The sequence below is a fragment of the Gadus chalcogrammus genome, chromosome 18, assembly GCF_026213295.1.
Source record: "Gadus chalcogrammus isolate NIFS_2021 chromosome 18, NIFS_Gcha_1.0, whole genome shotgun sequence".
In the NCBI taxonomy this organism is placed as follows: Eukaryota; Metazoa; Chordata; class Actinopteri; order Gadiformes; family Gadidae; genus Gadus; species Gadus chalcogrammus.
This window is the reverse complement of record NC_079429.1, coordinates 1091120-1116401: the sequence shown is the minus strand read 5'-3', so window position 1 is coordinate 1116401 and position 25282 is coordinate 1091120. Positions and strand designations below refer to the sequence as shown.

The 25282-nt window shown below is 47.9% G+C and overlaps 3 protein-coding genes and 2 non-coding genes across 9 annotated transcripts; 3 read left to right on the top strand and 2 right to left on the bottom strand.

Moving 5' to 3' along the window:
• Positions 1–1087: 1087 nt before the first annotated feature.
• pagr1 (PAXIP1 associated glutamate-rich protein 1) lies at positions 1088–4453 on the bottom strand. Of its 4 annotated transcripts, none has more exons than XM_056577380.1 (5): positions 4220–4453; positions 3728–3925; positions 2913–3258; positions 2731–2819; positions 1088–2284 (listed from the first exon to the last, which is right to left on the bottom strand). In XM_056577380.1, the coding sequence occupies exons 2-5, from the start codon at positions 3900–3902 to the stop codon at positions 2049–2051; spliced, it is 846 nt and encodes a 281-aa protein (XP_056433355.1). In that variant the 5' UTR covers positions 3903–3925; positions 4220–4453; the 3' UTR covers positions 1088–2048. The 4 variants fall into 4 exon arrangements, with proteins under 4 accessions (XP_056433355.1, XP_056433356.1, XP_056433353.1 ...); XM_056577381.1 differs by having other exon boundaries at positions 4231–4453; XM_056577378.1 differs by having other exon boundaries at positions 3728–3929; positions 4220–4452.
• On the top strand, positions 4445–14876 carry kif22 (kinesin family member 22). 2 transcript variants are annotated; one of them, XM_056577377.1, is made up of 13 exons: positions 4445–4883; positions 5166–5360; positions 5479–5606; positions 6617–6771; positions 7035–7244; positions 8196–8592; positions 8913–9012; positions 9629–9737; positions 10480–10678; positions 12206–12297; positions 13961–14161; positions 14510–14569; positions 14676–14876. In XM_056577377.1, the coding sequence occupies exons 2-13, from the start codon at positions 5173–5175 to the stop codon at positions 14703–14705; spliced, it is 1869 nt and encodes a 622-aa protein (XP_056433352.1). In that variant the 5' UTR covers positions 4445–4883; positions 5166–5172; the 3' UTR covers positions 14706–14876. The 2 variants fall into 2 exon arrangements, with proteins under 2 accessions (XP_056433352.1, XP_056433351.1); XM_056577376.1 differs by having other exon boundaries at positions 4669–4883; positions 9626–9737.
• A 1432-nt stretch (positions 14877–16308) lies between these two features.
• LOC130371712 (trafficking regulator of GLUT4 1-like) lies at positions 16309–20152 on the top strand. The gene is made up of 4 exons (XM_056577571.1): positions 16309–16543; positions 18730–19010; positions 19271–19400; positions 20136–20152. The coding sequence occupies exons 1-4, from the start codon at positions 16309–16311 to the stop codon at positions 20150–20152; spliced, it is 663 nt and encodes a 220-aa protein (XP_056433546.1).
• A 2410-nt stretch (positions 20153–22562) lies between these two features.
• On the bottom strand, positions 22563–22650 carry trnay-gua (transfer RNA tyrosine (anticodon GUA)). The gene is given in 2 exon segments: positions 22563–22598; positions 22614–22650. It is a non-coding gene; the product is annotated as a tRNA-Tyr (tRNA).
• A 216-nt stretch (positions 22651–22866) lies between these two features.
• Positions 22867–22954, top strand: trnay-gua (transfer RNA tyrosine (anticodon GUA)). Its single transcript is given in 2 exon segments — positions 22867–22903; positions 22919–22954. It is a non-coding gene; the product is annotated as a tRNA-Tyr (tRNA).
• The last annotated feature ends 2328 nt before the right edge of the window (positions 22955–25282 follow it).

Sequence of the window (25282 nt, the reverse complement as noted above, 5' to 3'; positions counted from 1 at the left end):
GTTCCAGGTCCAAATGGTTGAGCTGTAACCCGAGGAGCAGGGTGCAGAGTTCTCCTTACACACACACACACACTTTCCTCCCAGTAAGGCAGCCTTCACTACAGTGTAGATATTATTACCTTATTCCATTTAACAGTGTCGCGTACGCGGCTCATGAAGTGTTTTTGTGTTCTCAACCCATACAGAAGTGATGATAGGTAGCAATGTCACTTTGAAATGGTCTTCTGTTGACGTGACGTCAGATTATCTCTTCAAACAGTTTGTCTGAAATTGCGTCGGATTATCCGTAATCGTGTCCAATGATCTGTCATTACGTCAGATCATCTGCTATAGTTAACGTCAGATTGTCTGTCCTTGTTACGTCAGATTATCTGCGGTTGTGTCAGATTATCTACAGTTGCGTCAGATTGTCTGTTCCGTAACAACGGATGATCTGAAGAAGTAGCAACAGATATTCAGTCAACTCGGGTTACCTGGACTCGGGGTCCACGCGCTGACAGTGTCTGGACACGGGGAGTTTAGGGTCCAAGGTCCCGGGCGTGGGCTAGGTTAAGGGTCCGTGGTCCTTGGACGTCTTGGAGGAAGGGAATCCAGTCGCCGTGGCCGTCTGAAGGGAAACCAACCCAATGCTTTTTACTGGCAGCCTTTACTTACCTTCAACTGGGAAATGCTTTTAAAGCCACATGATTTTTCTGTGCCGATCCTTTTTAAGATTTTTTTTTCTTTTCAATTCCCCCCCCCCCTCCCCCCCTCTAATGTATGAAATGTGTCCTTCATCCAATATTCAAGGTTGTTTGACTTGTTCCAGACGTGAATCTGTTTGAGTCAACTGTTGATCAACTCAGATTCACAAGCGATTCCCCATGGAGTCTGGGGCCTCGCCATCAAACTAGAGACCCCAAACTAGAGCCTACTAGCTGGGGGAGGGAGGACCCATGGCCCCCTGACCCCAGCCCCACCCCCCCTAGCCTCCCCTCCCCTCCCCTCCCCAAGGTGTCATAGAGTACTGCTTGTTGCCAATGCTAAAGTATTTCAACTGATGTACTGTATATTCCACAAAGCTTGTTATTTATTTGTAATTATTTATTTATTGTTTATTTATTTGGTTCATTTGTGGTTTTGAATGCATATTTATGCATCCCTGTTATTCTCTATGCTTCTGAGCCTCACCTCAGGCGTTTCTTGTTACTCAAACTCTTAACTAAAATATATTCCAATGTCCCCAGACTGCTCTACTTATTCAGCCTTATTCTAGTGTTTAAAGTGTGTTCTGTCAATAGACATTATTCCAGTGCCAATAGAACATTATACTGTCACTAGAAAGCTATTCTGTCAATATAACATCATTCTACTGCCAATGGAACATCATTCTGCCAGTAGAACATGACTATCAATGGAACATTATTCTGCCAGTAGAACATGACTATCAATGGAACATTATTCTACGCCCAGAAGAACCTTATTCTGTCAATAGAAGGTTAATCTGTTGTTACCACCCATTGGCTCTTTAGTTTAGGTTTACAAAAATGTTGGCTCTGAAAATGGTGACTTATATGATGATGTTCAGCCGTGTATGTTAAGTGTTTGTATCGTAACTATACAGCAATAAGGAATAACGACCAGAACTAGCATCCTGAAACACTTGCCTGATTACGCCCAGTAAAATATGCAATACATACGTTTAACCACTAGAAGGTGCTGAGCACCCTGGTTCACCAAGTTACTACAACCGTAACTTGTTGGTGACCCAGGGTCTGTAAATGGCAGGAAGTGGTTTTATTCATTTTGGTTGAAGGTTATTAAGTATGTTAGTTATTATATATTTTTAGAGAAACAAAAGGCACTTGCAGCATCTAACCCAGCCAGGCCACATTCTGCAGGAGAAAAGTTAACCTAATTTATAGTGAAAGGCATCCAACCAGCATTTACATTGAATAAAGGGTTTATTACTGTTATTACAAAACATGCTTAAAAAACATACAAAAGTCCAAGACGGATATAAAATTCAAGTTTCAAAGCAAGAGGTCCTCTGGGTGCGAAGGTGTCTCTCAATATCTCCTTTGCCTAGGAGAGAAGATGGTGTCTGGGTTGCTGTCTCTCTCCCGCTCCTTCTCCCTCTCCTTCTGACTGTTGGGGGACAGCGGCTCCTCTACACGCTTGTCACTCTTAAACAGGTCCCGCCCCGTCCGCAGGATCTGCTCCTCCATTCGCCGGTGGCGCTTCATGTCGGACAGAACCTTGTCCAGACGCGCCTCACGCTTCACAGAAGAGCGGGCTGAGGAGCCTGGGGGAAAACAGACCCAGGGTCAGAGGATGGAGAGGGGTCACTTTAGGTGTTAGGTTACAGGGGGGTAAGTTAGCAATGGTTAGTTAAGTTTAGGATAGAGTTAGAGAGGGGTCACTTTAGGTGTTAGGTTACAGGGGGTTAAGTTAGCGATGGTTACAGTTAAGTTTAGGATACTGTTGGAGAGGGGTCACTTTAGGTGTTGGGTTGGAGGGGGTTAAGTTTAGTATAAGGTAACATTCAGTCTAAGGTTAAAGACGGTAGGGTTAGTATTATGTTACGAGTTTGTTAACTTAAAGTACAAGGTTCGAGATGGTTATGTTTATTATGTTCGAGATGGTTAGGTTCAGTTAAGGTAGAGAAGTTTATGTTCATGCATAAGGATGGAGTTGTTCATGTTTAGGTTGGATATGGCCAGGTTCGAGACGGTTAAGTTAGCAGGTTACCTGGCGTTCTGCGTCGGTTGATGAAGGAGCTTTTCGGAGTGGCTTGCGTCTTCTCCTCGTCAAAGTCAAACTCAGTCGGAGACACAACCCTGGCGGGAGAAGGGTTACGGTTAGAACCCGTCGACAAGCAGCAGAACGAGCGCCCTGATCTCCTGTCTGTTAGGGCTAGGGTTATCACTCACTTGCTCTCTCCGCCAGCCAGCTCGCTCTCGTTGACGTCGTCGTCCTCATCGTCGTCTCTCTCGGGAGAGGGGGTGCGCTCCGGCGTGGGGGGCCGGCGAGGGAGGGGCTCGAAGCTCAGCTCCAGTGCCTCCCCCTTCGCCAGGATCTCGTACAGACGCTTGATCTCGGCAGGCGGGGGCATCCACGTGCGGGGCTGCTCCAACTCCTCGTCACTGTACGGGACCTCCCACTCTTCCTCCTCCTCCTCCTCATCCTCCGCCTCCCCAGTCTTCTCGCCTCCATCCGACCCCAGGAGGGAGTCTCCTCGCTGGGACTCCTGCCCCTCTCCTCCGCCCTCCTCCCCTCCTGGAACAACACCAACAAGCACACGTTGGAACAACAGCTCAGCCTAAAAGAGATGTGCAAAAGCCCTGTCACGGACCAATTAAGTATTATCTTAACACATAGACTTTTGGTCGACATATTAGGTTAGGGTCACAGGGGCTTTATTTTTAAAAGTAAGCACAGGAAAACTTGACCTGTATAGTAAGTAGGCAGGAGGATAGCTTGCGGTTCGTAAGGTGTTCGACTCACAGTCGATGTACCCTGGACATGATGCCCGAGCCCCTAACTGCTCCTTTAATTGCATGGGTCTGTATTCACTGTAAATATCTTTGGATAAAAAAAAGCAACCTGGGCGTCCGCCAAATAGTCATAGTAATTGCACCCTATTTGATACACTCTGTGGTTACACCCGATGGAGAAAAAAAAAGTGCATCAAAGAAACATCACTACAACGGACAAAAGTGATCGTTTATCTAACGACCAAACGCACCATTATTTGTCTTCTCATCCGGTGAAGTGGTTTCTTCAACAGTTGCTTCTACCATCTTGACGTCATTAATACCAAGGTCCCCGCTTTTCTCCTCCTTCTCTCCTGCGGTCTTGTCGCCAACCGCCAGCGCCTCGATGCCCTCCCGCAGCGAGGGCTCCATCGCCTCGGCTTGCATCCCGTCAGCAGCCGCAGTTTATCCTATCTGCCCCGCAGAATGGTAGTTAGTTACACGTTGGGGACACAAATGAAATGACTTGGGGGTTCCGACCGCATAATACTCTAATGGAGAAGGGGTTGGGGTGTTGCAACTATGGGTATAGTTAACTTTATTCACAGTGTTTATATCCCCTTAGTTCGTTTTTAACATCAAGGCCGAAAAGGATAACTTTAAAGTATTTAACCTATATGTTTTTTTAGGACTAATAAAGAGTTACTGCCTAATTTCTAAGGTTAATGATTATTATGGCTGGAGAATGTGAACGTCTAATTTACCTATTGCATACCAGTTAAGTCGCAGATGTCCCGATAGACGATATTTCCAAAGAATAAAAGCATCAGTTCACCTCATGGGGATAAATCCTGGATATTATAATGACAAATGAGGCGGTTAAACTAGAAAAAGCGTTCGGGTCCTATGCCTAAGGACAGGTAAACATAGCGCCATTTTGAACCGAACCTACTGACTTTGAGCGACCGCGCAGTGCCACTAACAGCCGTCAATGTGGATGCGCCTAAACCACAACACTTGGGCTGGTCCGTATGTCATATAGATCTGCTACAAGCGCAGCACTCAAATAGACACGGGCGGAGAAGGATTCTGTTTTTTCAACACGGCTATGCATCTCATTAATTGTCAATTTGATTTAATGAAAAATGCATTATACGTTCAAACGTTTTTAATCATGTCGAAATATGAATATATATATGAATACTAGTCGTGATTATGACGCGTTGATAAAATGCGACGCGTCGCGCGGGAGGGATTAAGCGGCTCCTGATTGGTCAGTTGGGCTTTCCGGTTTGCAGTCCTCGCATTTCAAAATTGTTTGGAGAGTATTCGAATCGCCATTGTTGCGTTCAAAACATTTTATTATTGAAACCGACCGGGAACGCAGTGTTTATTGAACAAACATCATCGAACGTGAACGTACCCAAGGTAATACTGGATAATATATAATAAAAAATGATACTTGACGCTATTAATGAACTGCGGTGTTATCTTATCGTAGGCGTTGCATACTGTTACTCGCTACGTGGTTCGGTAGAAGTTAAGATTGATAGATCGATATAGTTACTGGCTTAAAGTGTTAAAACGCAACTCATTGGCTTGTTTATGGAGTACGATATAGACGGCTATTGCTGAATGAATAGCACGACTTAAAACCGATCTCCAACGACTCGTATGATGTTTAGCAGCGTCCATCTTTTTTGTTTGCAGCCAAGATATGGCGCAACGTGTCCCTACAGCGGACACTGGGGCCAAGAAGACGTCCCGTGTGCGGGTGGCCGTCCGTCTGCGGCCCTACATGGAGAAGGAGGACGACAAGGCCGAAGGTCCATGTGTCCGCGGGCTGGACTCCCAGAACCTGGAGATAATCAACTGGAGGAACGCCACGGAGACAGTAAAATACCAGTGAGTCTTCAGAAGTCCTCACTGTGTATTCCGTAGCATTGTATGTTGTGTGTTCCGACCACTTGTAATTCACTTTAGAGTGGCTGTCTGCTAAATCGAAACTTTGTGTTTGATTCAGTTTTGACGCCTTCCACGATGAGCAGACGACCCAGCAAGGTGTGTTCCTCGCCTCCGTGAAGCCCATCCTACCACACATTCTGACTGGACAGAACGCCAGCGTGTTGGCCTACGGGCCAACAGGAGCAGGTAGGACATTTAACAGTATTGTTTGCCCAAAGGTCCACTGTTTTACCACCCGATGTGAGGTAGAGTAGCCTCTATATGAGTAGTCATTATACAAGGTGTGTTTTTCCCCCGATATGTGATGGATGGATCTACTCCGTGATGCATACAATCGCCAAATATTGCTCACCGATCATAGAGTTGATGGGTTGTTACCTTTTTTTTTTTTGATGAAAGGGCTTGCTAAGGCTTTGTCGGCATCACAATGTTAGTTATACAACGATAAAAATATTTGCCGTTGCATTAATGTTGAGACTAAAATAGGTTTGTTGGCCAAAATGTAGAGCCCGCGCCAATCATCCAACATCAAAACTGCAAGGCAAATGTATAGCTGTGGTACTGGTGTTATTAAAGACGGCTCAATACAAGTTTAGTTTGTAAGTCGTTTTTCTTCAATTGGAAGGATATTGAACAGATATCCACGCTTTAAAGAGCCCGGTACGTGTCCGGTGTGCAGTGATATATACCTGCGGAGGAGACCGGGTTTTCAAGGAAAGCTTTCAGGCAGAGTCACAGCTCTATAGAGTGATTGTTGGGTCAATATTTCTGCCCAAGAGACAAATTACAAAGTTCCCTGCCCTAAACAATAGCATTACTATAATGCCATTAAACCATAGACCACACAAGTTTCAGAATGTTTAGTGTGGAGGTAGGTATCCCACTATCGCCAACAGTGAAACAGGTCAATGAACACAGATTTACATAATGCAGGTCGAACTGACCTTTAATTTGTGTACGTCATTGGAAACTATTGGTGACTTTGCATCTCTGTATAGAGGGAAAAAACTAAAAGCACCCTCAAAACGACTACTTCCTAGGTTTAAATTTGGACACATTCAATTCAATTGGAGTTTTTACTGGGTAGTCATCAATAATGACTAATTAGCATCATACCTGGTTGTAAAGTAAGGGCCCTTTTTAATGACTCATTTACTCAGCAGCAATTAAGGTCTGACTCGTGTTTTTGTCCACAGGTAAGACGCACACCATGCTGGGCAGCCGTGAGCAACCCGGGGTCATCCCCCGCGCTGTGAAGGAGGTCTTCAACCTGGTCCGCACCCAGGAGGAGGCGCAGGACGGCTGGGGCTGCAGTTTGACCATGTCCTACCTGGAGATCTACAACGAGAAGGTACAACTGTGGTCTTAGAACTGCAACTAGATGGTGGTATTGTGTTCCGCTTGCGACGGCATAATAAACATGTTGTGGTCTCTGTTTAGGATTTTGTAGCTGGTGTTGAAATCAACCTTGGCTCTCTGCAACAATTAACGGCTGCTGCAATTCCTGCTAGGGGCTTAGATTCAAATAAATTGGCAACTAACTAGCATCTGCCTCAGGACAGTAGTTGATGGTCTCCTGCAGATGGTCCTCTTGCCGACTCTTCTCCTCCTCAGGTTCTGGACCTGCTGTCCCCGAGCACCCAGGACCTGCCCATCAGGGAAGACAAGGACCGCAACATCCTGATCCCGGGGCTGACGCAGACCCCGCTCGCCTCCTTCGCAGACTTTGACCAACACTTTGTCCCCGCCAGTCTGAACCGGACCACCGCCTCCACAAAGCTGAATCAGCGATCCAGTCGCAGCCATGCCATTCTGCTCATCAAGGTGCGCTCTCCTGTACTTCTAGGGTCTTACCCGTAGAGGACCATCATATACGGGCTCTTCTGGGCTCTGACCCGAAGAGAATTGTCCTATATATGCAATCTGTCAGTTGCTAGTTTGTTTGTGTGTAGCTAGCGTGTTGGGTTCTGTGAAGGCATCTTAAACAGGTTGTGGTCTTTGTTCAGTAGACCAGGATTTGGTAGCTGTGCCGAAATCAACTCTTTCTCTATAACACACTCACTGGCTGCTGCAAGGCTTGCTGGGATATCAGAGATAGAAATAACATCATTTAATTTGACAGAAATTTCAGTGTAATTATAGTTATGGTCTACCTCCTATTATCAGGCCCCTATTTAACCACCAGGGGACGTTGATTACCCATAACAGGCTTTCAAAATTGTCAGTGTCAATACATCTGCCATATGATGGCAAGATCGGCCTACCCAGTCGTTATGACCAACTGATCGTTATACAGCATGCCATTAGGTTTATATTTAGAAAGGACTAATCGTCACCAGCTGGTATAATGGGGGTCCTTTAAGACCACAGAACCCCAGTAGACATGAACTCAGCCCCCACGGGTGGCCTCCTCCCATGGTCTTCATCGGGGTCCCATGGTCTTCATCGGGGTCCCTGGAGCGGCAGCAGCTCAGGAGGTAGAGCGCGTTGGCCTCGACGGACGGGGACCACGTCAACCCCTTGGGGTGGACACAAGGAGGGTCCACAAGGACGTAAGGGGTGCGTAACCCCCTTGCGTTGCGTGAACGTGGGGCTGAATCAGCTCCTAGCTGCCCCAGACGAGCTGGTTGTTCGCCGTGCGTCGTTGACTCCGCTGTCGGTGTGAATGTGTGCATGAACGGCTGAATGTTTGGCGATAATGAAAAGCGCTTTTGAATAAAGCCACGTGTAAATGCAGTCTGTCTGACGTTTGTTTCCCCTCCTCCCGGCGGCCAGGTGGTGCGGACGCAGCGCGCCCCGCCCCACCGGCAGCAGACGGGGAAGCTGTACCTGGTGGACCTGGCGGGCTCGGAGGACAACCGGCGCACGGGGAACCAGGGCCTGCGGCTGAAGGAGAGCGGCGCCATCAACCTGTCCCTCTTCACCCTCAGCAAGGTGGTGGACTCCCTGAACGGCGGCACGGGCGGCCGCGTGCCGTACCGCGACAGCAAGCTGACGCGCCTGCTGCAGGACTCGCTCGGAGGCTCCTCCCACTCCGTCATGATCACCAACATCGCCCCGGAGTACAGCTACTACTTCGATACGTTCAGCGCACTGAACTTTGCCGCCAAGTCCAAACTCATCGTCAACAAGCCCTTCGTCCGCGAGACGCTCACGGTCCCCGTCCCACAGGGTGAGGCGATAGCTCGTCGCTGGCTGGGCTCATATCCGCCCACGTTGGGCTCATGGCCGGTCATGTTCATAGCTGCCAAGGTTGCTGGTCATGTTCATAGCTGCCAACGTCGCTGGTCATGTTTATAGCTGCAAATGTTATCGGCTCTAACATAGCCGCTTCAGGCTAGTCTGATTTATATCAGATAATGTTGTTGCTCATACCTAGTGAGGTTTACAGCAGCCTACTACTTGCAGCTAGTACACTTTATATAGTGGTCGGCCCTGACTCCGTCAGAAGGCAGAGTACAGAGGGTTGACTCGCTCTTCTTTCTACGCCAGTCAAACGACCCCGGGAGGAGGCTGAGGGGGACCAGCTGAGGAAGAAACACAAAGACGGCCGCAAACCAAGCACAGCCTCTCCTCCGGCCCCACCCCCCAGGTCTGACACCCTCCTCCGTCTACTCTACTCTCTGTAGGCATGCTAGTCCCCGATGCCCTAAACCCCACCTTCTTCTTAATGACATGTGTCCCTGTGTTAACTATACGTTACTTGAGATAAGTTATCTGCTAGTTTAGTAAAGTCAGTGTGTATGTATTATGCGTTAACTGTTTCTGTGTGAAGGCATTTTAAACGGGTTGTGGTCTGTGTTCAGTAGAACAGGATTTGGTAGCTGTGCCGAAATAAACTCTGCAGCACTCACTGGCTGCTTCGAGGCCTGCCGGTAGAATAGACAGAAACAGAGACGGCTTCGTCTAGATGCACAGGTGGCTTATCCCGTTTTCTATTGCTCTGCTTAACAGACCAGATAAGCTCCTACGGGTTGCTATGGTTTCCATAGCAACATGTTGCTTGCATGCCATTTCCATTTGTTTAAAAAAAGAGTTTAATCGATATCTACTGACGGCTGGTTTTTAGTTGAACAGGGATATGTTTTGTTCTATCTGCTTGTATGTTGACACTCGTCTTCTTTCTTTATGTCACTCGCTCTCCCGTCTCCTCCTTTCCACCGTGTCCCTCCTCCTCACCTCTGTCTGTCTGTCTGTCTGTCCAGCAGTACCTCAGCACCCTCTGTGCTGGACAGACTGGTAGCCCTGGAGAAGCTGATGATGGGCTGTCAGGAGAAGGACAAGCAGACCATGAAGCAGTCACGCAAAGAGATCGAGGTACACTGACTCACACGTAGGGCTGCTGTGATTCGTTGACTCCCATCGATGACTGTCACAGAATGTGTCAACGTTAATATTTGTTATCAATACGTTATTTTTCTGAAAGAAATGGTCTGCTCTTAGTTATTTCAAAATACATTTTGACTGCAATAGACGGCTGCCAAAAAGGTGGCTTGTAAAGGTTTCTCGATACCCTAAACACAAAATGAACACAAAATCCGAACATCTGTTTAACATCTGAAGGACATGAAATGTGTAGTTTACATTGCACGATTCATCAATAGATAAATTGTTAGTGGTAGCCATCATCTGAAGGCATCTTAAACAGGTTGTGGTCTCTGTTCAGTAGACCAGGATTTGGTAGCTGTGCCGAAATCAACTCTTTCTCTATAACACACTCACTGGCTGCTGCAAGGCCTGCTGGGAGATTAGAGACAGAAACATGTGTTCCTTCTCTGCTGGGGTGTGAGAACAGTTTCTCACCCCAAGATTGAGAACCATGTCAGCATGTTTCAGTTTGTTATATCTTTGTAATATCTCACAAGAAACTCTTATGTAACAAACTTGCTGGCAGATGGATTAAAGTCTGTCCTTTTCCTGTCCACTCTTCCTGTTATCCTTTTTTTCCTTTTTGTGTCTCCCTCCCTTCTGCCTTTGTCTGTTTCAATGTCCCTCTCCCCCTGCCCTCTATGTATGTCTACCTCTCTTTCCCCTTCTGTGTTTCTACCTCTCTCTCCAGGAGTTGAAGGAGAGGCAAAAGGAGTTTGAGAGCAAGTCTCGCCTCAACTGCCCGTCTGGCAGCGGTTTGTCTTGGGAGACCTCATCGTCCAATCAAGACTCTTTGTTCAGGAACAACCTGCCTCCTCTGCAGCGGAAGCTCGCCTCGGGCAACACTGCCAAGCCCAAGAAACAGCAGGCTGTGGTTCTACCTCTCCAGGGTCAGTCTGGCGCCGCACTCTATTTACATATTCATGTTGTCATTTATTGGGGTCGGCTTCGCTCAGGAGGTACTTAAAACCCGAAGGTTGCTAGTTTGAGCCAAGACTCTTCCTAAGGGGTCCCCAAGTAAAAACATTCAGCAGACGATTGTATTCAAAGAGACTTGAGGTTCATCTACTTGAGATGCACCCTTTTTGAGCGCAGTGGGCGTCTTGTGTGTAACTAGGGCAGGCGCTGTGTTCTCCAGTGAGCCAAAATCAAAACCACCCACTGCTTAAATTATTCTTTTCGACTGTGCTGCCAATCGGTCGGTCAGCGAGTTACGTCAGGTCAAAGTTTAATTAAGGTCCACATCTAAGAGATCCCTTCAGGGCAACCTACGCTTGGTTTCGTCCATGTCTTCTCCCCCCTAAACACAGATTTTGCTGTCGGAAACTCAAGTAGCTTTCGCGAGGTGTCCTAACATGTCTTAACAGTTGAGATCAGAATATACGATCGTTATTGAGGCAGAAAAAGCTTTTGTGCTTCCAAAACATAGTTTTAAAATAGGGGTCAGAACTTTAAGGCCAGTCATGTTGACTGGGTGTTATTGCAGAACCATCGTCATAGGAAACCAGCGAAACGGCACCTCCCGTGGTCGGACCGGGTACTGCGGTACTCTGCCGTGGTTTGTAATGGTGACTTTGCTCGGAGTTGGGAGAAGCTGCGGTGGTGGTCATCCACCTGTCAGCCACCTCTAGAGGGACGTGCAAGCTGAGGCGTGGGCTGTCCGGCGTGCCCTCTAGAAGGGCTGAGCCAGTGGATTCTCTATCGACCATGAAGGCCGGGATCGGATGACCCTGAGGCTGGGTTTCTTTTTACCCAACCTCAGCATCCCTCTGTCAGGCAGTAGGACATCCACACACACCCCCCCTGATGGAGCCCAAAGCCTGGGCCGTCTCTGCTCTCTGATTGGCCCCCTCGAATGGCGGGAGGGGGGTGGGGCAGTTGTTTAAGTGGTGTGAAGTGACCTTTGAAATCCAGGATGTAACCTTGCTTTTGTTTTGGAGATTGATGTGTATTGTGACCCACTGGCTCGGGGTCTGGGCCCTAAAGCCGTGCATCAGCACTCTGCTCCCTGCGACTACACCGCTCCTCCTCATGCCCATGCACCATCACTCTGTATCCTACACCACCGCAACCACCAGCCTGTGTCCTACACCACCGCAACCCTGTATCCCACACCTCCATCCTGCTTAATCTATTAAAAATATGGTCTTTTTGGTTACCTAACTTGATGATTCCCTCCTCCACTGCATCTATTCCTCCTCTCCTCCCCTCCCTCATCCTCTCAAATCCTTCTCCTCCCTCAATCCTTCTCCTCCCACCGTCCTCCTCTCCCCCTCTCCACCTCTCCTCCCTCCATCCTCTCCCTCCCTCCCTCTCCCCCTCTCCTCCCTCCCTCCCTCTCTCCTCCCTCCTCTCCCCCTCTCCTCCCTCCCTCCTCTCCCCCTCTCCTCCCTCCCTCCTCTCCCCCTCTCCTCCAGTTACCCAGCTGCAGCCTCTCAAGCAGGTGTTGGTGGTGAAGACGTCGTCTGTCTGCATGAAGAAGAAACGGCAGCAGTTGGACCAGGATGAGGTCAGTAAAGGAGGAGTAGGAGGTTCCAGCGACCCAGTCAGCCTCTCCTGACTCACAGCCCGGTCCCAGACCGCTGAGCTCAGTCTGGACGGACAGCCGGCAAACTCGCCTTGAGTACCGTGATGAGTAACTGTGTTTAAACGACCCGCTGATTCAGCGTGGGGATGAAACGGGCCCCGGTGCGCTTACATAAGCCCTACTGCCGCCTCGGCCTGGTACCACACAACCAGAGCTTTTGGGGCGTGGGACCCCATAAGTGGGGGGGAACCCAAGCAGCTGCTTCCAAAACTCTTTTGACCGCCTGGCGAGCTCAGTAGCGCGCTGGAACCACTCATTAAGCAGGGCGTCCGCGCATCCAAAAGTCTTATGCCGCGTTTGCACTGCAGGGTGCGGTACGGTTCGGTTCGCCTCAGTCCGGTAGGGAGGGGGAGGTATAGCCCAGCTCAGTTCCGAGGTTGCGTTTCCACCGCCGACAGTACCCTTTAAGGTAGGCCGGATGTCGATCGCCGCGGAAGCTACGTAAACATTGTGACATCATGGCAGCGCGACACAGTGTAGCCATTTGACCAGAAACCAGCTGGAAGACCTTCTCGTTCCTCACTGCTCCATCAAGCTCCCTCTGCACGTCTTTCTCCCCAAGAATGCAGAGGAATGTCTCCACCTCCTTGTTTGCCCAAGCAAGCGTTTTACACGACATGTTCATTGTAAAGAATAATACCTCGAGGCTGCTGTTTGTTTGTTTTTATCCCCACGTCGCCCAGAATTGACGATTCTGTCGACCAATCAACGGAGGCACCCTTTCAGGCGTCTCAGTACCCCAACGGGGGAGTACTGAAGACGAGGGCAAAACGAGTACTGCTCAGTCCGAGTCACGCCCACTTTTGGCGGTGGAAAAGTAATCCGTAACGCAGCTTTGCGAACCGTACCGCACCCTGCAGTGGAAACGCGGCATTCTAAATTGAAGGCCTTAAAAAGTCTTAAATTCGTTACAAATGTCATATGCTGGTCTTAAATTTGTCGGGCAGGACTATTTTTTTTTACTTTTTTTCTCGTGGGACTTTTCAGGAAGGACATGTAGAGAGGCTTCTTTCTTGCTAGCTGCATATATAAACGATTATCTGTGTGCTTGCTAGCTAATCTGCGACAATGCGGAGGTGCAAATTCAAGGACCGTTGGCTGGAAGACGTCAGTTTCCGAAGTTGGCTCGCGTCTGTAGCCAACCCCCACCATTGCGTGTTTTAGGTCTTAAATTTCATTCAAGGTGGTATTAAAAGGTCTTAAATTCGACCTGCTGAAACCTGCCGATACCCTGTTAAGCATAAGCGTTTTATCGACCTTCCGCTAAACATTTTGAACTTCTTCAATTGTCTTAATTAAAAGGTGGCCGTCAGGGGGCGCCCCGGTGGCCCCCCCTGGTAGTGCGCGTACCCTACAGTGCTCCACCCTGATCACAGCGGGCCGGGTTCGAGTCCCGCCCGGGGTCCTTCGCCCCATGTCCTCCCCTCTGTCTCCCAGCCCCGCCTCTCTATCGCGCTTTATAATAAAGGATGAAATGCATAAACAATTTTTAAAGGTGCATCGTTGGATTTATATTAACACAAGGTTTGGAAAAACTGCGATGAATGGACGTGGTCGTCCGTATCAAACGTTGTTTGGGTTCCAGGAGCCGAAGGGGAAGGAGAACATGGCTCCGTCGGGCTGGGAGTCCCACCTGGACCGCTCCCTGGTGGAGCAGTCCAAGCAGAAGATCCTGACGCTCCTCAACACCGGCTCCCACAAAGACCTGAAGGGCCTGCAGCTCATCGGGGACAAGAAGGCCAAGCTCATCCTCGGCTGGAGAGAGATCTACGGCAGCTTCACCAAGGTAGGCTCCGCTCCCCAGGCCACCTGTTACACCAACAGCTGTGAGTGTGATTGGCTGTCACAAGCCGTTTTGAAAATCTGCCTCTTCTGACATCACAAGTGGGCGTGTCCTCCTAGATGTGTGCTGGATAGATCTGTACCGGCCTGCCCAGCGGACTGTAGCAAACGTCGCTCGTCTTTTCGTCATACATCTAGGTGGACATGCCCACTTGTGATGTCAGAAGAAGCCGATTTTCAACACGGCTTGTAACGGCTAATCACACTCGCAACTGGTGGCATCCTATGTCCCCTTTAAACGTCCCTCACCTGGTGGGTCTATCTGGGGTATAAATACGTCGTGTGTCCACAGTTGGAGGACCTGATCCAGATAGAAGGCATCACAGAGAAGAGGTTTTCCTCCTTCATGAAGGTGAACTGCTAACGCTGTAGTGTTGATTGTACTTCCAAACTGTTTATTGTTTGTGATGCTATTCCTAGCATCATGGTAAGCTAACTGGTCTTTCCTCTCGTTGCAGGCAAACCTCCTGAGTTCCATTGGGTTATGACCTCTTCGGCGTCTGAATTGAAATGTTTTTGTACAGTTTAGTAATGTATACTTGTATCTTGCACCTCTTTTGGTGTTTTTTTTTAATGTTTTTGTTTCTTATAATGTTTTACTGTGATAATTGCCTGGTGGTAATTTATCTTTTAATAAACCTTGTATTCACATTAACTTGTACTTATTAGGAGGTAATATACCAGTCTATGTTAAATGGTCAGTTTCTAAAACCGTTTGGATGACCGGGTTACATGAGGTTAATTAACCAGTCTGGAGGACCAGGTTGTAAGAGGTGATGAAACCAGTCCTGCCAAGTTATAAGAGGGTAAATAACGAGGACTAGATAACCAGGTTATAAGAGGTTAATTAACCAGTCTGTGACCATGGGTTATATTAAAGGTTATTAAACCACTCTGTCGGACCAGGTTATTTTGGGTAATTAAACCAGTCTTGGTGACCATGGGTTATTATTGAAGGTTAAAAACCAGTCTGACCAGGTTATCATTAAAGGTTATCAAACCCTTCTGGATGAGGGAGAACCAGGGGTCCTACCCAAGCTGGCCTCATTGCCGAGCCATTGCAATAGTAGGCGGGGACCTCTGTGACTCGCTGGCTTTGCACCAACACCCTCCACCTGGTGAATAACAGCCGGACGCTCGGGTCGCTTCCACTGGATTCATCAGTCGTTCTCCGAACGGCGCACCGAGCCTCGAGGCGCGCACCACGTCTGACTTCCACACACAGACTCCTCCGGGTCTGGAGACGACACGGGACACGCTGTAGTGGACATGCAGAGTGGCTCTTTGGGACGTTGATGGGTTCCCGTGTTTTTTTCCTGGGATGACTACGGTGCCGAGGAGGAGACGGGCATGTTTTGAGTGGAACAAGACGCACCACATTTAGAAGGTCAGTTCACCGTTCTTTTGTTCCGTTGGTGAGAAAGAAAACCTCCAGCTCGTGCATCCTTGAAAATATCAAAGCAGTAGGTGTGGGAAAAACACCAGTGCCGTTGGTTTTTTTTGTTTGTCATTTCCAGTCGACATCTCGCATCATTATAATTCATGTCGCCTTTATTCACCGATTCCGACCCCCCCTCCACACACACACGCACACACACACACACACACACACACATTCCCTGTTATGGTTGCTGTTTGACTTCTTCCATTGGGTCCATATGATGTAGCCTACAGCGGATCGTGTGTCGTGGGTTCTGCAGGGGCATAGCGCGCCTCGTTATGTGCACACCTGCACGGCTATTTACCCACCAGCCGCGCTCCTATTGTTGGGATCCTGGGACGCCTGCTCGGCCTTTTGTTTGGGAGAAACCATCCTAGTTTTATTATTCCCACTCTGTTCGCCCTTGAGGCATTCTGGGTGCTGATCTCCTCAGAGCAGGCCCGTAAGCAAGGGAATTAAGGGTCTTGGCTCTTGGGGGGGGCTTTCTGATCGTGTGGACGACTACAGGCACGTCCCTCACCCTACCTCTGTCCTTGCCTAGGCGAACCGGGCACTGCTCGTTACCAACTGCTACGTGGCCGCTTTCAGTGGGGGAACACATCACAGAGGCGCCCGGAACACGAGCATCGTCCCTGCGGGGTCGTCACAGTATGTCCGTCGACACAAGCCCCCCAGCCCCGCCGCCACCGAGCGCATGGCCGGGCGAGGAGGAGCCGTCGGCGTTAGACGCGCGCGGCTGTCTGGCGGCGGGAGCGATGGTGGCTGTGCCCTGCGACGCGACCGACACGGAGGAGTCGCTCGCGGAGGAAGATGCCAAACCCGAGCCCCCCCGCAGTGCGTCCGCCGGAGAGCTGGTCATAGTCATCAACGACAAGCTGGAGAACCGTATGTAGTGTGTGTGTGTGTGTGTGTGTGTGTGTGTGTGTGTGTGTGTGTGTGTGTGTGTGTGTGTGCGAGAGAGAGACTGTGTGCGAGAGAGAGACTGTGTGCGAGAGAGAGACTATGAGAGAGTGTGTGTGTGAGAGAGATAGAGCATGTTTGTGTGAGTGAAAGCAAACGTTTGTATGCAAGAGACAATGTGTGTGTGTTTGTGTGTGAGAGAGAAAGAGATGGAGCTTTTGTGTGTCAGTGTGTGAGTGAAATAAAAACATGTGTGTGAGAGAGAAAGCGTGTCTGGTTGTGTGTGTTGGAGAGAGGGCGTTTGTGTGCGTATGTGAGAGAGATCACGTGTGTGTGTGTGTGTGTGTGTGTGTTCGAGAGAGGGCGTTTTGTGTATGTGAGAGATCACGTGTGTCTGAGTGTGTGTATGTGAGAGAGAGTATGTGTGTGTGTCGTTAAGAAGTTGAGCATCTCACTGTGTTTGTCGTGTCGCTACACGCTGTTCACCCCGGTGATCACAGGAGATGCGGAGACAGCCCATCTGCTGCGTTCACTGACAGCAAATCATCTCTGTAGGCTGCATGTCTTGACCTTGCTTTTATGCTTTTCTTCAAACGGAGGAAAGCATTGTATACATGCATACAATGCATACGAGTCTAGAGTGTGAATGCTTTAAAGTTATAATCCAGTAGGTACGGTCTGTGCCGGAGTATTATTGGTACGTTCTGTACACAGGGCAGTGCTACATCCGTTTGTTCTGAGCTGGGGGGCAGTTGGCCGGTCAGCATTAACGATCGGTTTTAATCAGTGCGTAGACAGCTGGGTCAAACACGGACTGATGCTGTGGTTCACAGGATTCATCCTGCAAGATGAGGTGCTAAAGATGTTTGAGTTTAGGTGTTCGAGATGTTTAAATTGAGGTGTTAGACTATAGATGGTGATGTTTAGGTCTAAGAGATGGTTACGCTTAGGTATAAGGCTAGAGAAGGTTAAGTTAAGCTATTAGAAAAGAGATGGTTGCGTTTATTAGGTAAGGGTTGGTTCAGTTTAGGAGTTGGATTAGAGATGGTTATGTTTCGGTGTTACAGATGGTTAAGTTTAGGTATTAGGTTGGAGATGATGAGGTTAAGGATGGGTTAGTTTAGGTAAGTAAGAGATTGTTAAGTTAACGTATTATTTGACAGATGGTTAGGTTAAAGAACGCTTAGTTTAGGTATTATGTTAGGGATGGTTAAGTTTAGGTGTTAATTTAGAAATCATTAAGTTTGGTAGGTAAGAGATGGTTAAGTTAATTAGGTAGGACATGGTTATGTTTATAAGGTTAGAGATGGGTAGGTTAGGTGTTTGGTATGAGATGGTTAAGTTAATGAGGTTATAGATGCGTAGGTTAGGTGTTTGGTAAGAGATGGTTAAGTCTTTCAGGTAGGACATGGTTGTGTTTAGGTGTCAGAGGGCTAGGCTAGGTGTCAGAGAGGGGTAGGCTAGGTGTTAGAGAGGGGTAGGCTAGGTGTCAGAGAGGGGTAGGCTAGGTGTCAGCGAGGGGTAGGCTAGGTGTCAGCGAGGGGTAGGCTAGGTGTCAGCGAGGGGTAGGCTAGGTGTCAGAGAGGGCTAGGCTAGGTGTTAGAGAGGGCTAGGCTAGGTGTCAGAGAGGGGTAGGCTAGGTGTTAGCGAGGGGTAGGCTAGGTGTCAGCGAGGGGTAGGCTAGGTGTTGGAGAGGGCTAGGCTAGGTGTCAGAGAGGGCTCGGCTAGGTGTCAGCGAGGGGTAGGCTAGGTGTCAGCGAGGGGTAGGCTAGGTGTTAGAGAGGGGTAGGCTAGGTGTTAGAGAGGGGTGGGCTAGGTGTCAGCGAGGGGTAGGCTAGGTGTTAGAGAGGGGTAGGCTAGGTGTTAGAGAGGGGTAGGCTAGGTGTTAGAGAGGGGTAGGCTAGGTGTCAGCGAGGGGTAGGCTAGGTGTTAGAGAGGGGTAGGCTAGGTGTTAGAGAGGGGTAGGCTAGGTGTTAGAGAGGGGTAGGCTAGGTGTGAGAGGGCTAGGCTAGGTGTCAGAGAGGGGTAGGCTAGGTGTCAGAGAGGGGTAGGCTAGGTGTTAGAGAGGGCTAGGCTAGGTGTTAGGTAATAAATGAGTAATGCGACAAAAGGTGTTAGGGGTCAGGCTCCGCCCCCTCTCAGGCCCCTCCCTGCCCCTCCGTGTGTCTCAGGTGAGGCGGGGTCTCCGGTGGTCTCCTCGCCCCCCCGCCGGCAGCACTCCATCTCCTACTCCCACCACCCCCACCACGCCAAGACGCGCAAGGGCAGCCGGGCCAGCTCCGTCGGCTACACCGCCTTCTCCCCGCGGCCCTCGCTCTCCCGCCACTCCAGCATCGCCGTGGCCCCGCCCATCGACAGGTCAAAGGTCAAGGACTACATGCTGCTCAGCGTGCTGGCCTGCTTCTGCCCCGTCTGGCCCATCAACATCGTGGGCTTCGTCTACTCCATCATGGTGGGTCTGGGGATGATGATGATGTCACTTCCTGTTGGCGCACGGACTGGGGTTCCCCACCGTGTCGATCGGGATGGTGTGTGTGTGTGTGTATGTGTTTAGAGCCAGTCTAACTGTGTGTGTGTGTGTAGAGCCAGTCTAAATCTGTGTGTGTGTGTCTAGAGCCAGTCTAACCGTGTGTGTGTGTGTGTGTGTGTGTGTGTGTGTGTGTGTGTGTGTGTGTGTGTGTGTGTGTGTGCGTGTGCGCGCGCGCTCTCCAGTCCCGGAACAGCCTGGAGCAGGGTAACCTGGACGGTGCGGTGCGTTTGGGCCGCGTGGCCAAGCTGCTGTCGGTGGTCTCCCTGGTGGGCGGGACCCTCATCATCATCGCCTGCATCGTCAACCTGGCCAGTGAGTGGTGGAGTCAGCCCAACACGCCTTCTGATTGGCTGAGCTTTTGGATTGGCTTAAGGAGTTTCTTAAAGGGGGCATCCTCGTACCTCGTAGTCCGCAGTAGTCCTTAGACCCAAGATGAGCGGAAAATAGGGTCCAGGTGGAAAGATCCAGTTTTCCATTATGAAGCTTGCTAAAGGTGACATATTATACCACCAGGTGCGAATGTGATTAGCCGTTACAAGCGTTTTTAGAAAATGTGTAGCTTCTGACATCACAGTGGGCGTGTCCACCTAGATGTATGACGGATAGATGAGCAACGTTTGCTACAGTCCACTGGGCAGGCTGGTAGACTGATCTATCCAGCACACATCTAGGTGCACACGCCCACCTGATATGTCAGGAGCTGCACACTCACACCTGGTGGTATAATCTGTCGCCTTTAAAGGCGACATATTATACCACCCGGTGTGAGTGTGATTAGCCGTTACAAGCCGTTTTGAAAATGTGCCTCTTCTAACTGATTCTCAAAACGGCTTCTAGTGGCAATTGACCCTCACACCTGGTGGTGTAATACGTCACCTTTAACACCGATGCTGGGACTCCTAGCCTCAATGGCGCTTGATGCAGCCTTTGTCCCCAGGCACCTCCTCATTGTAATGTAATACGTTTAAATGTTCTGCGTCGAATGCCAACTTCTGGTGTCACACCCCCAGAGCACTCTGTTGATCGCTCTCCTTCTCTTCTCTCCAGTCAACGTGAAAACCTGAAGGTGGTTCCCCCCCACAGCCAGACCTGGCCCCCCCACCCGCTCCGCACCTCGCTCCACCCTTAAACCCTCCACCACCACCACCCACAGCCAGGCCCAGCACCCGCCGCCCCCCGCCCCCTCGAGGAGACCTGCTGCTGGGGTGTGGCCGGAGAGGAGCTCCCTGGAGGGGTCACAGAAGGCACACACACACACACACACACACTCGCTCACACACACACACAGGAACAAACACACCATGTGACTTCTGGAGCTGGGTTGGGTGGTCTGGACCCGTCACACCTTTGATGTCCTTCTGTCGGTATCACTGCGCCTTGTGAACCCCTGTTAGACGGAGAATCCCCAGAACCTTGAGAGCACCTCCGCCTCCACCTCCACCTCCACCTCCGCCTCCACCTCCACCTCCGCCTCCACCTCCTCAGCAGCCAGAGGAGCACCGTCACAGAGGCAGAGCCAACAACCAGACACCATTTCCACTTCAGTCTCTGGGGGTTTGAGAGGGAGAGGCACGGCCATCCATTTTGTTCTTCGGGCAGGGGGGGGGGGGGGGGGGGGGGGGCTGACAAGGGGCGGGGGTGATGACGAAGAGAGGGCGGACGGAGGGAAAAAAGGCTTATGACAGATGAGGAGCAAGGGAGGATTTAAAACTGTCCTCACATCAAAGAGACCAAATGTGCCAAGAGCGACTTTTTATTGTCCAGTTTTGGCTCGGGCTCAGAGTAAGCGCTGAAGCGGTCAGAGTGTCCAGAGAAATGTAAATGGAGAGATGTTTCACTGGGAGAACGGTATAAGAAACCCCCTCTACAAGCTGTCACCACGGGCTACGGTCATACCAGTCTGCCATACTGCTTGCGTAGCTGTTAATATAACGTTTTGTACAATATGATTGGAAACCCAAATGGGTCTTAAACCTTAGAACTCATTTGGGTTAAACAGTGGTGGAACACGGACACTAGAATCACCAGCGTATTGACGGGCGATGTTTGATTTGCATTCCAATTTGATTAACAAATGTTTAGTTCACCTGTGGTTGAAATGCTTCTCTCTATTTCCTGAATGAGTCCTGCTCCATCAGCAACACCTGGCTACACCTACACCTGGCTACACCTCCACCAGGAGACGCAACTATACAGACGACCTTCCCATGATGCACTGCTTTCCCAAGATTCTAACCGACACCAAACCCTTAATGTAACATAACTAAGATACCTCAACGTAACCCATCTACAACTTCATGCCTACACTTAACCATATTTAACCGAATGCCTGAACATAACCATCTGTAACCAACACTTAAACTTAACCATCTCCAACCTATAATCCAATCCTAACTATCCCTTGATAAGTTACTAACATAACCCTTTTGAATGCGCCATGGGACATGTTTATTATGCTCACGCCGTCTGTATAGTTGCACCAGTCGGTCAGCCAATCAGAAGGGGAGGAGTCGTGACATAACCGTGGATCATGCGGTTGTGGTCACTGTGAGTGGGTGGAGGTCTGAGCCTGAAACAGCGATTCCATCAGAACCCTTTTCTATCTTTCTATCTGGATTCTATTGTAATCTCTCTTGTAACCCGCAGACGATCAACGAATATTAATCTGGTTGGTTTAGAAGTTATGCGTTAGATAATGTGATTATTCTTACAACGGCTAAGCTCTATTATATACTCGATATTGGTATAATATGAATATTCTTTGTGGTTGTTGGCATGTTGTGGATTCTCTTGATGAAGCATCACATTCAAATCCAAAGATAATCTGAGTTCTATCAAACTGTTGTATACTTGTTAATATCACATTCTTAATAAACACACCTTGCATGAACGCGTCTTCTTACTGTTGAAAATAAATTGGTTTCCCTTCTTCCTCTAATCTCTTACCCTCCACCTCCTCTCTTCTCTTTCTGTATTGTACGTCAATTATTCTGATGTATAATGACTATACATGTATTTGTAGGCTAACAATACCGGTATGCCCTTTGGCCCGCTAAATGTCGTCCGGAGGATAATTAAATGAGAAAAGTCTGATTGATGGTATTTCACCTCATCTGTGAGAGATGAGAAACCTTTTACTCGGCGCTGCCCTCTGCTGGCAGAAGTAGATATTGCATAAACATATAGCCAATGTCATGACATTGTTTTCCTGTTTACATAATCAGCAGTATTAATTTAGTTGATTTGCTGTGATGACGCAGATTATCCAGATGTCATCATTAATCCCAAGGGAAATGGTTTAACAGGCTGAAACTCGGGTTGCTCATTTGCATTTCCCCTAATTAAAAGAGACCTTGAAATTAATAAATCCGTATTAGTTATTACAACTGAAGGAGCTAAGCGTACAAGACGCCATATTTGCCATTTCAGCACCAAATGATAGTTCCTCATAGTAGTCTTGCACTTTTATAAAATTCCTTCGAGCCGGAGTTGAACCAGCGACCTAAGGATTTCAGACTCTTTCCACTACAGTCCTCCGCTCTACCAACTGAGCTATCGAAGGCATGATGTTAACAAGTAATTGAGAGATAGATTTTCTTTGATATGGTATTTGCCATTTCTTTCCCCATTGATAATCCTTTAAATCCGTGACCACTTATCCGTGACCACGGATTTAGAAGAAATGGCAAATATGGTGTCAGAGAAAGTTAGTTAATAATAATAATGTAGTTGCCAAAATATTTACGAGAAATTCTCTAAATTACCTTCTACGTCCATGCCTTCGATAGCTCAGTTGGTAGAGCGGAGGACTGTAGTGGAAAAAGTCTGACATCCTTAGGTCGCTGGTTCAACTCCGGCTCGAAGGAATTTTATAGAATTGCAAAACTACTATGAGGAATTATCATTCGGGGAAGTAATGGGAAAATGGCAACTGAAGAATATATAATATAAACACGCTGTAACGCCCCACCTTCTATATCTCACTCAAATCATGCGCTATTTCAGTAACGTAACCACGTATGTAATCATACGACTCTCGCACAGGCCCCGGTTAGAACCGTGCAGCGCTCTGAAATCTGAACCGTGACCGAACGCAGAGGGAGCAGAGAACCCACCAAAGCCGGGGCCGCGGTCACACCGGAGTGACTGCGGTCACGCTATCAACATTAAGGGGAAGCGCGGTCACGCCAGCCAAACATAAGGGGTAACACTGTCGTTTTTTATCCAAAAAAACATAAGGGGTAACACTGTCGTTTTTTATCGGCCGTCATCAAAAAAAACATAAGGGGTAACACTGTCGTTTTTTATCGGCCGTCATCAAAATAAACATAAGGGGTAACACTGTCGTTTTTTATCAAAAAAAACATAAGGGGTAACACTGTCGTTTTTTATCGGCCGTCATCAAAAAAAACATAAGGGGTAACACTGTCGTTTTTTATCGGCCGTCATCAAAAAAAACATAAGGGGTAACACTGTCGTTTTTTGTCGGCCGTCATCAAAAAAAACATAAGGGGTAACACTGTCGTTTTTTATCGGCCGTCATCAAAAAAAACATAAGGGGTAACACTGTCGTTTTTTATCAAAAAAAACATAAGGGGTAACACTGTCGTTTTTTGTCGGCCGTCATCAAAAAAAACATAAGGGGTAACACTGTCGTTTTTTGTCGGCCGTCATCAAAAAAAACATAAGGGGTAACACTGTCGTTTTTTATCGGCCGTCATCAAAAAAAACATAAGGGGTAACACTGTCGTTTTTTATCAAAAAAAACATAAGGGGTAACACTGTCGTTTTTTATCGGCCGTCATAAAAAAAAACATAAGGGGCAACACTGTCGTTTTTTATCAAAAAAAACATAAGGGGTAACACTGTAGTTTTTTATCAAAAAAAACATAAGGGGTAACAATGTCGTTTTTTATCGGCCGTCATCAAAAAAAACATAAGGGGTAACACTGTCGTTTTTTATCAAAAGAAATATAAGGGGTAACACTGTCGTTTTTTATCGGCCGTCATAAAAAAAAACATAAGGGGTAACACTGTCGTTTTTTATCAAAAAAAACATAAGGGGTAACACTGTCGTTTTTTATCGGCCGTCATCGAAAAAAACATAAGGGGTAACACTGTCGTTTTTTATCAAAAAAAACATAAGGGGTAACACTGTCGTTTTTTATCGGCCGTCATCAAAAAAAAAATAAGGGGTAACACTGTTGTTTTTTATCAAAAAAAACATAAGGGGTAACACTGTCGTTTTTTATCGGCCGTCATCAAAAAAAAACATAAGGGGTAACACTGTCGTTTTTTATCAAAAAAAACATAAGGGGTAACACTGTCGTTTTTTATCGGCCGTCATCAAAAAAAACATAAGGGGTAACACTGTCGTTTTTTATCGGCCGTCATCAAAAAAAACATAAGGGGTAACACTGTCGTTTTTTATCAAAAAAAACATAAGGGGTAACACTGTCGTTTTTTATCGGCCGTCATCAAAAAAAACATAAGGGGTAACACTGTCGTTTTTTATCGGCCGTCATCAAAAAAAACATAAGGGGTAACACTGTCGTTTTTTATCGGCCGTCATCAAAAAAAACATAAGGGGTAACACTGTCGTTTTTTATCAAAAAAAACATAAGGGGTAACACTGTCGTTTTTTATCGGCCGTCATCAAAAAAAACATAAGGGGTAACACTGTCGTTTTTTATCGGCCGTCATCAAAAAAAACATAAGGGGTAACACTGTCGTTTTTTATCGGCCGTCATCAAAAAAACATAAGGGGTAACACTGTCGTTTTTTATCAAAAAAAACATAAGGGGTAACACTGTCGTTTTTTGTCGGCCGTCATCAAAAAAAACATAAGGGGTAACACTGTCGTTTTTTATCGGCCGTCATCAAAAAAAACATAAGGGGTAACACTGTCTTTTTTTATCAAAAAAACATAAGGGGTAACACTGTCGTTTTTTATCGGCCGTCATCAAAAAAACGTAAGGGGTAACACTGTCGTTTTTTATCGGCCGTCATCAAAAAAAACATAAGGGGTAACACTGTCGTTTTTTATCAAAAAAAACATAAGGGGTAACACTGTCGTTTTTTATCGGCCGTCATAAAAAAAAACATAAGGGGCAACACTGTCGTTTTTTATCAAAAAAAACATAAGGGGTAACACTGTCGTTTTTTCTCAAAAAAAACATAAGGGGTAACACTGT